Source organism: Mytilus californianus, unplaced genomic scaffold, assembly GCF_021869535.1.
Source record: "Mytilus californianus isolate M0D057914Y unplaced genomic scaffold, xbMytCali1.0.p SCAF_4, whole genome shotgun sequence".
Lineage (NCBI taxonomy): Eukaryota > Metazoa > Mollusca > Bivalvia > Mytilida > Mytilidae > Mytilus > Mytilus californianus.
Genome location: NW_026262690.1, coordinates 74,339,465 through 74,352,796, shown reverse-complemented (window position 1 = coordinate 74,352,796; position 13,332 = coordinate 74,339,465). Strand labels below are relative to the sequence as shown.

Sequence of the window (13,332 nt, the reverse complement as noted above, 5' to 3'; positions counted from 1 at the left end):
AGTTGTTAACTTCTACGTCAATTTGGTCTCTGGTCGAGATATGTCTCATACCACATCTTCTTATTTTTATATTTCGGCCTAGAGACGTGTCATTCAATTACTCAAGCAATCAATGTAGATTTTGACTTTATAGATGCATAAAGCGGAAACTTGAGTAACATAGCGTAATAACTGCATAAGCAATAACCATTCACTATCTGCATTTTTTAAATACTACAATTACATATCTACGTTAAACACTGAGTATGAAAATAAGACCCCGAACAAGTAGGAGACGATGTTTAAACTACTTTTCTGTCTGTTGTAAAGTTGAAGACATCCCTTCGACAATTTTACGGCCGCCATCACGAGTTGGTTGACCGTTATGGAAAATCAATGTCACAGATGACCACGGATATCTTCCAATTTTTACTACCACAATCTCGCCCTCTTTCCCCCAATTTTGACATCACCGAATGAGACTTTCCGAATTTTTACTTACCATGAGACATGTGTATCAGGATAGCTTACTCTTCGGGAACACCTGATACCACTCCCGATTTTTGTTGTGGTTCATGTTGCACAGTCTTTAGTCTTCTTCGTAGTGTTTGCGATCTTATTTGTCTTTTCGGCGTGTTTTGTGTTTTTAGGGTGTTTTCAGTCTCTCATCGACTTTAGAGTTTTGAGTGACCCCTTGATATTTTTCTTTTCCGTTCCGGCCCGTGGAGTTTTGGTACAACAATTTATATGATTTTTACGATTAAAAAATGAAATTACTTTCGACAAATAAACTTCTGTAATTATGATAGTTTGATTAGAAGGACAAGGTCTCTTGTTTGACTAAAAGTGATCCTCTAATATTTTTACTGGTATTGTATTCAAATAAAAACGAGACTTCATTATTAATATTACATTTTATATACATATTCAATAGTAACTGATAAACATTATTATGAAATAAGACATAGTTTTCAAAATATGTTACATATCTTGTCTGAGGGTCTGGATGGGGTTTACAGAATAAAGAATAATGGGCAAAATGTGCAGAATATGTGGCAAAATGAATAACAAAAGAGAATAATAAAGCAAAAAATAAAGAATAGAAAATAATGGGGTGCTAAAATATAAAGAATAGAGAGTAATGGGCAAAATATATAAAGAATAAAGAAAAATTACCTAAAAAATTAAATAATACAGAAATGAAGGACCCCTCCGCCCCTCCATCCAGACTCTCTTGTCTTGTCTTGTTATTGTTATTTTTTATCCTGATTTTACATTCTTATAAAGTTTTGTATTCTTTATTTGGACACAGTCTATGTTTACAATAATACACACGCTTAGTAAAGTGAGAATCATAAATATATACACATGTTATTCATAACTATATGAATCAGTAAATATATACACATGTTATTCAAAACTATATGAATCAGTAAAAATATAACCTTTTATATTACAACATAATACGTAAAAAAACTTAAGAAACATGATATATATATATTTTTTTTATATAAGAAAACATACTGGCCTTGACATTAACAATATACAACCATACAAATACTATTTATAAACACTACATTACATCGTACGTATAAATGTACGTGTAGTGCAAAAAAAGGAGAATCAAAAAGTGGGAATTATGAATAAAAGTGATCGTGTCTTGTTGACAATAATATATCTTCATCATTATTTTTTTTCTTAAATATAGCAATAGTAACCTGAAAAATAAACACATTTTCCTCCACTACTGCCATACGTTGTTTTATTACGTGCTCTTCTTCTTGTTGATTCGTCGTTGGTATTCAGGGGAGACAATCATCTTTCCGCGATCATTGTTAGACACCATGGATAGTAACATCAGAATTTATTGTCTTAAACAAGTTACCGAATCCCTCTCAAATCTGAATTTTTCCTCCATGTGATCGATGCAGTTTTGGTCATCTGCATAATTTGTTGGATGCATAAACTTTGCACAACAATCATTGAAATCGTTTATGCAAAGAACTTTTCCTGTTACTATCTCTTCTATAATGACGAAAGCACGCATACTTTCGACTTTTAATTTAAAGATGGAACATGTACTACTCTGTCGTAAATCAAAAGAAAGAAAAATGAAAAATGAAAAAAAGCATTGTGTATATATAAACAGTTTTGTCAATAATAGGCGTATCCTGTGCAACTTTTCGGAATTTTCGAGTGTTTTAAAAAAATGCTCTTCAACGTTGTATTTGATTCGGCCTCTAACTGTTTTTATTCGAGAGCCACTGACGAGTCTTATGTAGGCGATACGAGCGTATGGCGTACAGAATTGTAAGAATGGTATCTTTGATAAAGTTTTGGCATATTAGAATTGAATCATTTGCATCGGTCAGAAAAAAAAGTATATTTTGTGTTATAAAATAAATGCTGAAATTTTCCCAAATACTATCTCTTCTATAACGACGAAAGCAAGCATACTTTCTACTTTTAATTTAAAGATGGAACATGTACTACTCTGTTGTAAATTGAAAAGAAAGAAAAATGAAAAATGAAAAAAAAGCATTTTAGTTAATTGCTAATCTAAACGTTTTACATTTTCATGGTGCAAATTTATGTGCAGCCACACATTCAATGGTTTATTTTGAATTGGGTCGATATCCTTTGATATATTTTAGAATGTATAAAATAGTAAAGTATTGGTTAAAATTATTATCCACAAGCAACCGTATTCTTAAAAACTGCAATAGGGAACAACTGTATAATTTCTGTAATATTAGAAGCAGTTGGATTTATCAACTTCAACAATTATTATTTAACTTAGGTTTAAATGAGATTTGGTATATCCAAGACAATTTGATTATTGATAGTAATTTATTATTGATAGTTAAAACAAGGATATATGATCAAGAAAAACAGACTTTAAATGATCAAATGAACATTTCATCTAAGTGTTATTTATATAAATATATTGTCAATAATGTAAGTTTACAGAATTATCTCATTAAACATATGAATTTTAGAGTGTATTTAACTCGTCTTAGATTGTCTTTACATAATTTGTTTGTTGAAGTAGGCCGTTATCATGGAGTAAAAAGGGTAGACAGAAAATGTGCTCTTTGTACTTAGATACCATTGAAGATGAATTCCATTTTGTATTACAATGTGAATGCTATAGAGATTAAAGGGGACATTTTATAAAACCTTATTATTATAGGCGTCCATTGTTGTTCAAATTAGTTCAACTTCTCAGCACTGAAAATGTAATAGATTTGCGTAATTTGTGTAAATTCCTATTTAATGCACTTAATCATAGGACTGAACTGTTAGTGGACAATACTTGATGTTTATTTGCTTCTCTGATGTATTATGCCATTTTATGTTATAAAAATGTATGTGTATTAATTGTACTGATAAGCATAATGTGCTTAAAGTATGAATGCAGTACCTGTTATAAGTCTAAATTATAAATTAGATAAAATTTTGTGGAAATATTTTGATTTCCTTTTTTTTTGTAATTGTTGTTTTTCTTTAGAAAAATTAAACAAATGAATTAACAATGAAAATCAAACTTAATTGAATTAATCTGAATTGCTGTTGCACATGTCGAATTAACGATATTGTCATGACGATTCTGTTTTGAACCAGCTAAGACTTTGTCTAGTACAGTCAATACATTTATCTTCAATTTGATTTTTGTGTACTGCATTCATTATTTACGCATTCTAAGGAGGTAAAGTTACCAAATTTTCGGTCTTTCAAGAATCTGTTAAATAATAGAAGTGTTCGTAGCATTAATAAAATTCCTATACATATGAAAAATTAAGGAAAATCAAGGGGAAAATATATTTCCAAAAATGGGAAACTTTTATTGAATGTATTAAAAAAACAAGCACTAAAAAGTGGCATTCGTGTTCTACTTTCTTTGACTTACCAGTATAATGTTTCCATCATAAGTTACATGTAGGTAATCCTTATGTTCCTCGTCCATGAAACGTCGCAATAGAGCACCACTATTAAATTCTATCCAACGCTCCTCTGTAAAGTGACCTATAAATAAATTTATAAAAATGAATATTTCTACGTTGTATTAATTATTTCTTTGGATTCATTAATTTCCTTGGGTACTGATTTTGGTGGATTGAGGAAAATTGTTAAATTGTTTTTGCATTGTAGTTTTGCCGACACTGGTTCGTCAATGTCGTTAAAAACTAAACGTGGTTTTTGTAGCTTTAATGGGTTTGTCATTGTTTTATTAAATTATAATAAATTGGCTTTTTTTCTAAATGCAGGGCAATCAATCATGTACAATAGTGAATCTCAAGCTTGGTATACATGCAACTAGTTTCAAAGAAATCAAATATGTTGGTCAAAGGGAAGTACATCGAAAAAAAATACATCCTGTGACACTGAATTAAGATGATACGAGATTAAAAATATTTGCCTTTATCAAAACATTATAGCACTGTCATTTCGCTGTCTCATCTCATCTCTACCAACTGACATAGAAATTAACAAATGCAGGTTACCGTACGGCCTTCAACAATGAGCAAAACCCATACCGCATATATAGTCAGCTACATAAGGCCCCTAAATGACAAATGTAAAACAATTCCGATGAGAAAACGAACGGCTTAATTTGCTTTTTTGTTTTTAACCTTTGTTTATGCTATTTGTTCACATTTATAAGTAATAAAATATTGGTCTTGTCAATATTATTTACAGCAGATATTGTTTGCGTCAACGAGGCAACAACCCAGCGACTGTGTGGATGCCAAATTATGTGTATAATTGTTTAACTTGAATTTTAATTAATAAAATATGTTTACACTAATCCAGCAACACAAACAACCAAAAGATTTCTAGGGCGAATATACATTTTGTATTGTCTTCAATAATAGACAGGTGTGTATGCAATGTGTAAATGTTTTATCATTTTTTTAAATGTGTAAATTATTAGTTACTAAAAGCTTACATATATGGAAATCTTTTGGTCTTTGTCCTGGAATTGACGATACAAGTTCTTTAAACATCACGCAGTTTTTCTCTAGTGCTTGCATATATCTATTTGTTCCTCGATTTTGTATGGTTACTGCAGATTTTTTTATCCAGTCAGATTCGGGTACGGACGACTCATTATTTATCCGTGCATCAACTGCAGACCCTGTGTTGATATACATTTGTAAATGAATGATGTAAATTAAGAAGTTTTGTGAAATAATTATTATACATTAAAATATCTATTATAGTGTAATGGTCTTATCTACTTATCAAACGAGTTCAAAAGGCTTTCTTTAATGTTCTGTAGTATAAGTTTAAAAAAATACTTTGAAATACATTTTTTTTTATTTAGGATTCAATTTTAAAATTAAAAAAAAAACGTGTTTTAAAAATTTGAAATATATTGTACATACTTTTCTTAGTCAATGAGTACCCAGTTTCGATTACAAAATCAATTGCATTTTTTTATATCTTTTTCTCATAACTTTCAATTGTCAATTATTTTCATTCTGATTTTCTTTATTTATTTGATTGGTATTGTTTTGTTTTGTTGATTTATATACAAAATAAAGCTTTATCTAGACACAATTCATACACATTACCTAACGAACAGTTTAACTTAAAACTTATGTCGACAACATTTCTAGTGGTTGGTCGCCTGTAAGTCTGAAAAAAATTCATTGAAAATGCACATCTTTTTTCAGAAAGAGTAACGTGTCTTATTTGAAAATCTCATGGTTTTAAGCAGTTCTTGTTGAAGTTCAATTCAAATTGTTTGATAAAGTAGATTGAAGATTTGCTATGAACCGAAACAAAAACTTGGAATATTTTAGGATGTGGGTAGACTAATATTAAACATATGAGTGACGTCTTTCTTAAATGAAATTAACTGCACATTATATAACTAACACATCGCTGAGAGGGTGATAGAGCAGATTGTTACCCCGAGAAAACATTGTCAACCGCGGCGAAGCCAAGGTTGACAATGTCTTTTCGAGGGGTAACAATCTGCTTTATCACCCTCTCAGGTATGTGTTATCTAATTTATTATACTGAATGTTCTTTTTTTTGCTGTCTATTAAATTTTCAAATTCAAAGTAATAAACTATGACGTCTTGTACATAACCATTCGTATTTAATAAAGTGCACACTTGATCAAGCGTCTCCGTGAAGGGTAATAGAGTATTTACCATGGGATAGAGTAAATTATCTACCTCGTACATCGTATTAACCAATCAAAATCTGGCATTTTGACATAAAGTAAAATAAATTCAAAATTTTTAATGATGAGATATTGGCTATATATCTGAAACAGCGCTGGAAGAGAAAAACACCGATTATCTTGAACGAAACTCAACTTTGTAAAAACAAACTAGCTAGTCATACATACGTCCGAAACAATATGTTTATTTTTCTAACATGATTGCATTTTGTTTTGATGTAAATTGAGACAGGGTACGTTTTGTTTATGGATTAACAATATATTTGTTATGTTTTCGGCGTTCCAACTTAATTTTCACAAGTTCATGAAATATATATAGTGTTAAAAATGGTATTTGATTCAAATATACCAAATGACTATTCAAATCAATATTCACTTCCTTTGCAGAGATTTTTAATAGATAATAAAATCATATTTCCTTTCATTTTGTTTCCTTTTATTTGTTTCCTTTTTTTCTTCTGGCTGACGGAAACAAACAGCTCAAGAACCATAGTTAATCTAGTAAAATCATCTATATAAGTCAGATTTGTATCGCCTTGTCCAACAAACATTATTTTATAACACCTAAAACGGATAAAAGATAGAATATCTAACAATTTCAAAATCTCGTTGCTAAACCTGCATTAACATGTGTTTTACAAAACTGAGAACACGTCACTTGATAAACATTTAAGACGAAGAATGTTTCTTTCTGCATGCAAATTAGGAAACTACAAAAATTGACACCAGACACACGAAAATTATTAATGGATGACCATTTGAAATTTAGGGGAAGGGGAGGATTTTTTTGTGGATTGAATAGTTATTTTCATCTGTAGCTACAGTAGTCTTGTTTGTACGCATGAATGCGCGAAGATTTTTTATTCACTTTCGTACACCATTAATTACTTGCGTTTTTTGTTGCAGAATAATCATTCAACCCTGTTTTGGGTAAGAGTATTTTTTTTCCCGTTCTTACCAGCCCAGGATATTCATTTTCAAAATCCTCCCCTACCTTTTCATTAGATGGTTGTACATTTTCCCGAAGAACTTTATGTTTTGATGTGATTTCGTATTCAAAATTAACACGTACCATTGTGATATTTTCATCGTTATTGCTTGGAAGATTTTCAAAAACACTTAAAGCGTCTTCATGAGTAATTAATGTGGTATCTTCATTGTTGATACTGAGAAGCTGGTCTCCATTCCTAAACGAAAACTTAGTTGTCAAACATTTTTACTACATTACAAGAAACAAAAACAGAATGCCTCTCTCTTATAAATGTTAATCAAAAACACCACCGGACACTTGTAGGTGAACCTCAATTAAGCAAAATTAACATGGACTAACATTCCTAAACCTTACCCCAGTACATCCTTAAATTGTCATCATGTACGAGGTGTTTTAATTGAGATGAATGCACTGATACGCCATCGATCTATGGGAATTTATAAATCATGCACTTTTTCATAACTCTAAAGAAATCCGACGAGGAAAAATATCGCTCGAATATTGGAGCGAAGCTGTACTTTTAATGTATCCTCATCGCCGAGGGGTCGAGGCAGCTTAACAAAGAGCAAGTGTTTTCTGTGTCCCAACAGCTCAACTGCGAATGCAAAAATGCAGTAATGTTTAAACATTGTCGGGTTGAATTTTATACGTCAAAATTAATTTTGTGAAAAGTAAATACAAGTAAAACAAAATTAATAGTTTTAAAACAGATAAAACAACATTATCTTAAACATAATAATAATTGATATGATTACCTAAGTTTTAACATTCCATAACAAACAGAGTTCGACACTTCTTGTGTCGGATCAAGTACTATTTTATGTCGGAAATATCCATAAGAGGTATTATAACTGCTTTCAATGTCTCCCATCAGTCTAAATTCACTTGTGTGGTTAGGTGATACAAAGATTTCTGTTCTGGCAATAAATGTTTCATTTGGTCTCTAAAAATATTCATAAAAAAAATAATGAAAGTACATTGTATAAATGGACTCATATTTTCACATTAACAAAACGGGTAAAAAATGAAAGCAACACGTTATAAATTTCATGCGTCCGAAGCGCTTTACTGGATTTATTAAAATAATTGATTAAAAGTGTTTAAATATTCCTTCATAATGTTTATGTAGTAGTGACTGGCGTTTGTCATGCGGAATTTCAAAACCGTTATGACATCACCGAATGAGACTAATCCTCAATTTGTACTTATCATGATCTACATGACGGATGCCGCTAGTGGATCAGGATCAGCTTACCCTTTCGGAGCACCTTATATCACATCAATATTCCGTGGAGTCGGTGTTGCTTAGTCTTAAGGTTTGTATGTTGCACAGCAGTGTTTTGTAAGCTTGTTGGTTAATTCGTCGTTTTTTGCCATGGCGTTGTCAGTTCACTTCAACCTTTAAGTTTTGAATGTCTGCTTTGTATCTGCAGCCTCTTTTTGTATAGAGTAACATTAAGAGTATTAATGAATTGTATAAAAACCCAGCACTTTAACATCTTCGTCATGTTTCAATATTATGTTTTCATTTAATATATTTTCAATTTCAGCACTAAACATATTTTACCATTCATCCTTTTAAAAGCCGACGGAGGAAATAAATGATGTAAACATTCAAGACATTTTACCAGATTCGCTGATCTATTATAGTGAAAACTAACTCGAATAATTCAATCCCTCATCGTGTTCGTTTTTCTCCCACGCGAGGTTTAATTTTATGCTGCCATCGTAGAGCAGCGGAATATAAAGACTGAATTATTCGGATTAAGAGAAAAACAAAAAACATATTAGTATAATTAGTACTATGTCCTTTAATAAAATAAAATTTTAAGATTCGATACGCACGTTATGACGAGAAGCGCAAAATTTAAGACTCGATACTCACGTTATGACGAGAAGCGCAAAATTTAAGATTCGATACTCACGTTATGACGAGAAGCAGATCTTGCTGGTATGTTTTGTGTTAGATGATCGTCCCTTCTTGTATCTGTTTTGTAAATAAACACAGTTATTAACACGTTATATGAATATTCTTTTGTACGAGAAGAGGGACGATTTAGATCCTTAGAAGTCTAATGATCCAAATTTAATTTTCAAATATTAGACGTAAATGTAGTTCCAGTCACTGTAACTGAAGTATAGATTTGATTGCTGGTAGAATAAATATATACAATAAAGATCCTACCACGGCATCGAGTGTGATACGCTTTTTAAAACGCGAGGCTTAAAATTTTTGTAATATCATATAAATATATAAAACTTCACTGTCAAGAGTGGAGAAATTTTAAATTACCCGAGATTTGGTAGTGGAATCTGTTACTCTATTGATTTTTTTTATACGATATGTAGACAAACCGTATCTTTCCTTTTCAATTATCTGCAAAAACGTGAGCTCTTTTTTGCGACGTAGGTAAAGACGCCTTTTTGGGTGACATTACAGAAGAAAATTCAGGGGAAAGCAAGATCGTTTGATGTCATAATTGAATTTTGACCAATGCAGAGGAGATCAAACGAACCACACGTTGATTATGAAACATCAATGATAACTTTGGTATAATTGGAGAATTGGGTACAGCAACAATTAGGTCTTTAGATGCAGATGTTGCATAAATATTTACAAACCCTTTCTGTTTACGATTGTCAGGCTCTAATGTGTATCGATGGACCAACGTTCCTTTTCAAATGTAAAAACTCGAAATGAGTTTCAAAGTCTTCTCTGTTACTCTCAATCATTTGTTTTCAAATCGTTTTACATAACCCAATAATATAAGAATCTGTAAACCCTGAAATGATATGCTTTAAATTTCTGTTTTTTTCTTCAATTTTATGTTTTGTCTATGCATCTTACATATTCATTAAACATTGATATTGAAAATGTTCTGGTCAACAGTAAAAAAATGGCCTGTCGGATTATAAATGAATTAGGGAATATTGATATGACTTGAAGGAAAAAAATATAACCTGTTTTGTCGTTGGTCTGTCAGAATAGATAACAATTCCTTAGACATCTTAGAGCTAAAAGCATTTAATTTCCTTTTTGTTTTTGACATGGTATATCATCTTTCATTTCTAAATTTTATCATATTATTCGAACACAAAACCAACTTCGTAGATAAAATATAGTTGTTAAAAAAACCCTTTTCATTCACCATCAGGAAAAAATCAAAAGAACGAATACAGATGACTATAAAAGAGATTTAATATAAATACTATTAAGTACGAAATCCCATAAATATTACTGATTTTTTTTGTCGAATGCAAATAAATGAAAGAACGATCGAAATAAGCAAAAATATGGACAAAATTTTGATGAATGAAGTTAGAAAATAGGTAAAGAATAAAAAATGATTGAAACATTAAGTCAGTCAAAGTGAAAGTAAGGAGCCTGTATTTCAGTAGCTGTCGTTGGTTGTTGTTTGACGTATGTTTCTCGTTTATTGTTTAATATGAATTAAGTTGTTCGTTTTTTCGATTGAATCTGTTTACAATGTGTTATGCCAGTTGTTACATCTTCGTTCTTTGGTCGCTGAAGGAGTTTTGTATAATCACTGAATTCATTAGGAAAATTATAAAATACTAGCATTAGTACCTGATTTTTTTTAGGGGAAAAGGGGGGAGGGGGGGGGAGAGACTTAGACTATGGATTGTACAAAATTTTAACAGATTTCACTGGTTTATGAAAATAAGTAAACGGATTCTTTTGAATAACAAATCTAGATGCTATTTTATATTGATGGCTATCCCAATATTTGATTTTACAATGACTCTCTGGGAATGAGGCAAGCGGTATCAAATTAGATTAAATTAATCTCAATCGCTAGAGATGTGATATTTTTTGTTGTTTAAAACTGCATAGACAAAGCAAACATAATATTATTATAAATACATAAAGAGGAAAAAGGGAGAAGATACCTGAACCTAAACACTTACTAAAAGATGTGTATCTTTATCGAGGGGTCAGTCACCGAGACAAAAACAGATCAATTTGATAATTCATCCTCGTGGATACTGTAATATTTATACTCTTTAAATTGTCCGGTAGCCTACATGATCATCTTAAACTGCTTCAATTCCTAATAGATATATCATCAAATGCATCCTAGATTAGATCCCGAAGTCAAAGTAAGATCAAATATATTTTAATGTATAACTATGCATATAGATACAGGTCAGACGAACTAACTGAAAATATAATGCTATTTTAGTCGAAGTCATTCAAATACATTTCTAACACATTCATGGATTTTAAATTGTCAATGGTAGTACTGTACATTAGGTAATTCAAATCCTATGATGGTTCGTATAAATATCCTACTGCTAAGTACAACATCCGATATATCTTTCTCAGTTATATTTGTTATGTATATATATTATGCTATCAATTGTATTTCTGTGTATAAGGAAGTAAAGCATCTGACATCTATATCATAAATATTTCATTTAAAAGTTTGGTTAAGAAATTAAGTAATAAAACTATTAGAAAATATAAATTGCCCGTTTAAAGTTATTTGAGTATTCATACCGAATATTTTATGATGCGTGTTTCAATTATAACAAAAAAAAATCTAAATAAGCCATTAGTTTTTACCTTTTGCTTCTTCTTTACAACTTGTACCTACTCCATTTGTTTCTTCCGATGTCCGATGGACTACACAACTGTCTAGTTCATCCATCACTGCTATCTTTCAAATTAAAACAAAACCTCACTGTGTATCGTTTGTGAGTGTCAATCCTTTAAATGCATAAGAAAACACCAGGAAGCTTCATTAAGGAAATTTATTTATTATTGTACTTGGAAAATATATCCAAAGTAATTTTTTCCGGTTGCTGAATGAAACGTTTGTTTTTCATAATATGTCAAGGCATTGTTACTATACAACTTGTCCGTAGTAAAGTTCATATACCGATACTCGTCTATTTATCTGATTGTGTGTTACGTAATACAATCGTTGAATTTTTCTAATTATTTCCTTGAATACAAACAATATTGCATTTGAAGATTTGCAGACATGCGTATTAGATGTAGGTTTCGCATATCTGAGTTGCATTCGACCCAAAAATATGATACGACTACAACTGATTTACTAAGAAGTAATAAATAATTATTTTATCTTTTCAGTAGTTCTAAAGAGAGCAATTAGTTTGATAAAACAGGAACAGTGTCAATATCTCAAAATTTCCAGATGCAGTAAGACTTCAGAAGATGTTTCATAGTCATGGATTTGGAATGAAATCTTAATTGCGGCTATTTTTCTGTCATCAAATTGATACCTTATCACTGCTTTTGAATGGCAATATGAATCGCTCTACTATCTTGTCTATTTTCTGGATTAATTGCCAAAACCGGAATTTTTGATAATAAATGAATACAATTCTATGTAAGCATTAGATACACCTTTAGTGTGTTCGCCTGAATGGGTGTATCTAATTTACAACAAGATAGTTATCATTGTCAATGCAGAACGACAGTTTTCAATAATTTAGGAGGGGGTGTTTCAGCGATTTCATCATATGTTATTGAAAAGCATGATAAATGCAAGGTATCCAATTTCATTTAACGACATCTTGGTGTAAATGATCATACACTCATTGATTGGCTGTGTGATGGTCCCAAACTGGGTTTACATCAGATTCATCAAAATTAATGACTTCAACAATTCAATACTCTTATTTTGGTTTTAATCCAATTGAAAGAAAACACAATTAAATCATTGATTTTGAGATCAATCACACGACATCATTACTTGTGTGCACAATTTCAGACCATCAGTTGTGGTATTGTTGCCTTGAAATTTGTGACGTACTTCAATATAAAAGAACGTTAAAAACAATGTTGCATTATAATGTTCAATTGGGATATATAAATTACAGTCTTCACATAAAGGCTTCTTGATTTATTCATGTAACCATTTACAACAGTTACTTCTTTACATTTATGTTCGTTTTCTAGATTTGAGGCTCCAGTGCCTAATAGATAGTTGAACAAGAAATATATGTTATTTATGTGCATGTTCATTTAGAAAATGTTGTCCTGTAAACATTCATTTCATATCTGAAGCTCTAGTAGGGTACCCCCATATGTCACAATATTATATTAATGCCACGTTTAAAAATTGCCTCAGGTTACTATGTCTCTTTGAGACAAATCTAAAATTAGCGGCAA

At 30.9% G+C, this 13,332-nt stretch overlaps 1 protein-coding gene across 2 annotated transcripts; it reads right to left on the bottom strand.

Annotated features, from left to right (window-relative positions):
• Positions 1-878: 878 nt before the first annotated feature.
• LOC127738525 (uncharacterized) lies at positions 879-12,110 on the bottom strand. 2 transcript variants are annotated; one of them, XM_052249807.1, is made up of 8 exons: positions 11,758-12,100; positions 9,095-9,156; positions 7,925-8,112; positions 7,251-7,365; positions 5,559-5,622; positions 4,931-5,119; positions 3,890-4,005; positions 879-2,065 (listed from the first exon to the last, which is right to left on the bottom strand). In XM_052249807.1, exons 1-8 carry the CDS (start codon positions 11,840-11,842, stop codon positions 1,844-1,846), a joined length of 1,041 nt encoding a protein of 346 aa, XP_052105767.1. In that variant the 5' UTR covers positions 11,843-12,100; the 3' UTR covers positions 879-1,843. The 2 variants fall into 2 exon arrangements, with proteins under 2 accessions (XP_052105767.1, XP_052105768.1); XM_052249808.1 differs by lacking the exon at positions 879-2,065 and adding an exon at positions 2,073-2,473 and having other exon boundaries at positions 11,758-12,110.
• Between the last annotated feature and the right edge of the window lie 1,222 nt (positions 12,111-13,332).

Bases quoted from the DNA above. Each gene is read 5' to 3' on its own strand.
- LOC127738525 (XM_052249807.1), bottom strand. From the start codon at position 11,842: ATGGATGAACTAGACAGTTGTGTAGTCCATCGGACATCGGAAGAAACA. The intron at 5,120-5,558 runs GTAATGTGTATG...ATATCAACACAG, and splicing joins TAAGTTAAACTGTTCGTTAG to GGTCTGCAGTTGATGCACGG. The intron at 4,006-4,930 runs GTAAGCTTTTAG...ATTTATTTATAG, and splicing joins ACCAAAAGATTTCCATATAT to GTCACTTTACAGAGGAGCGT.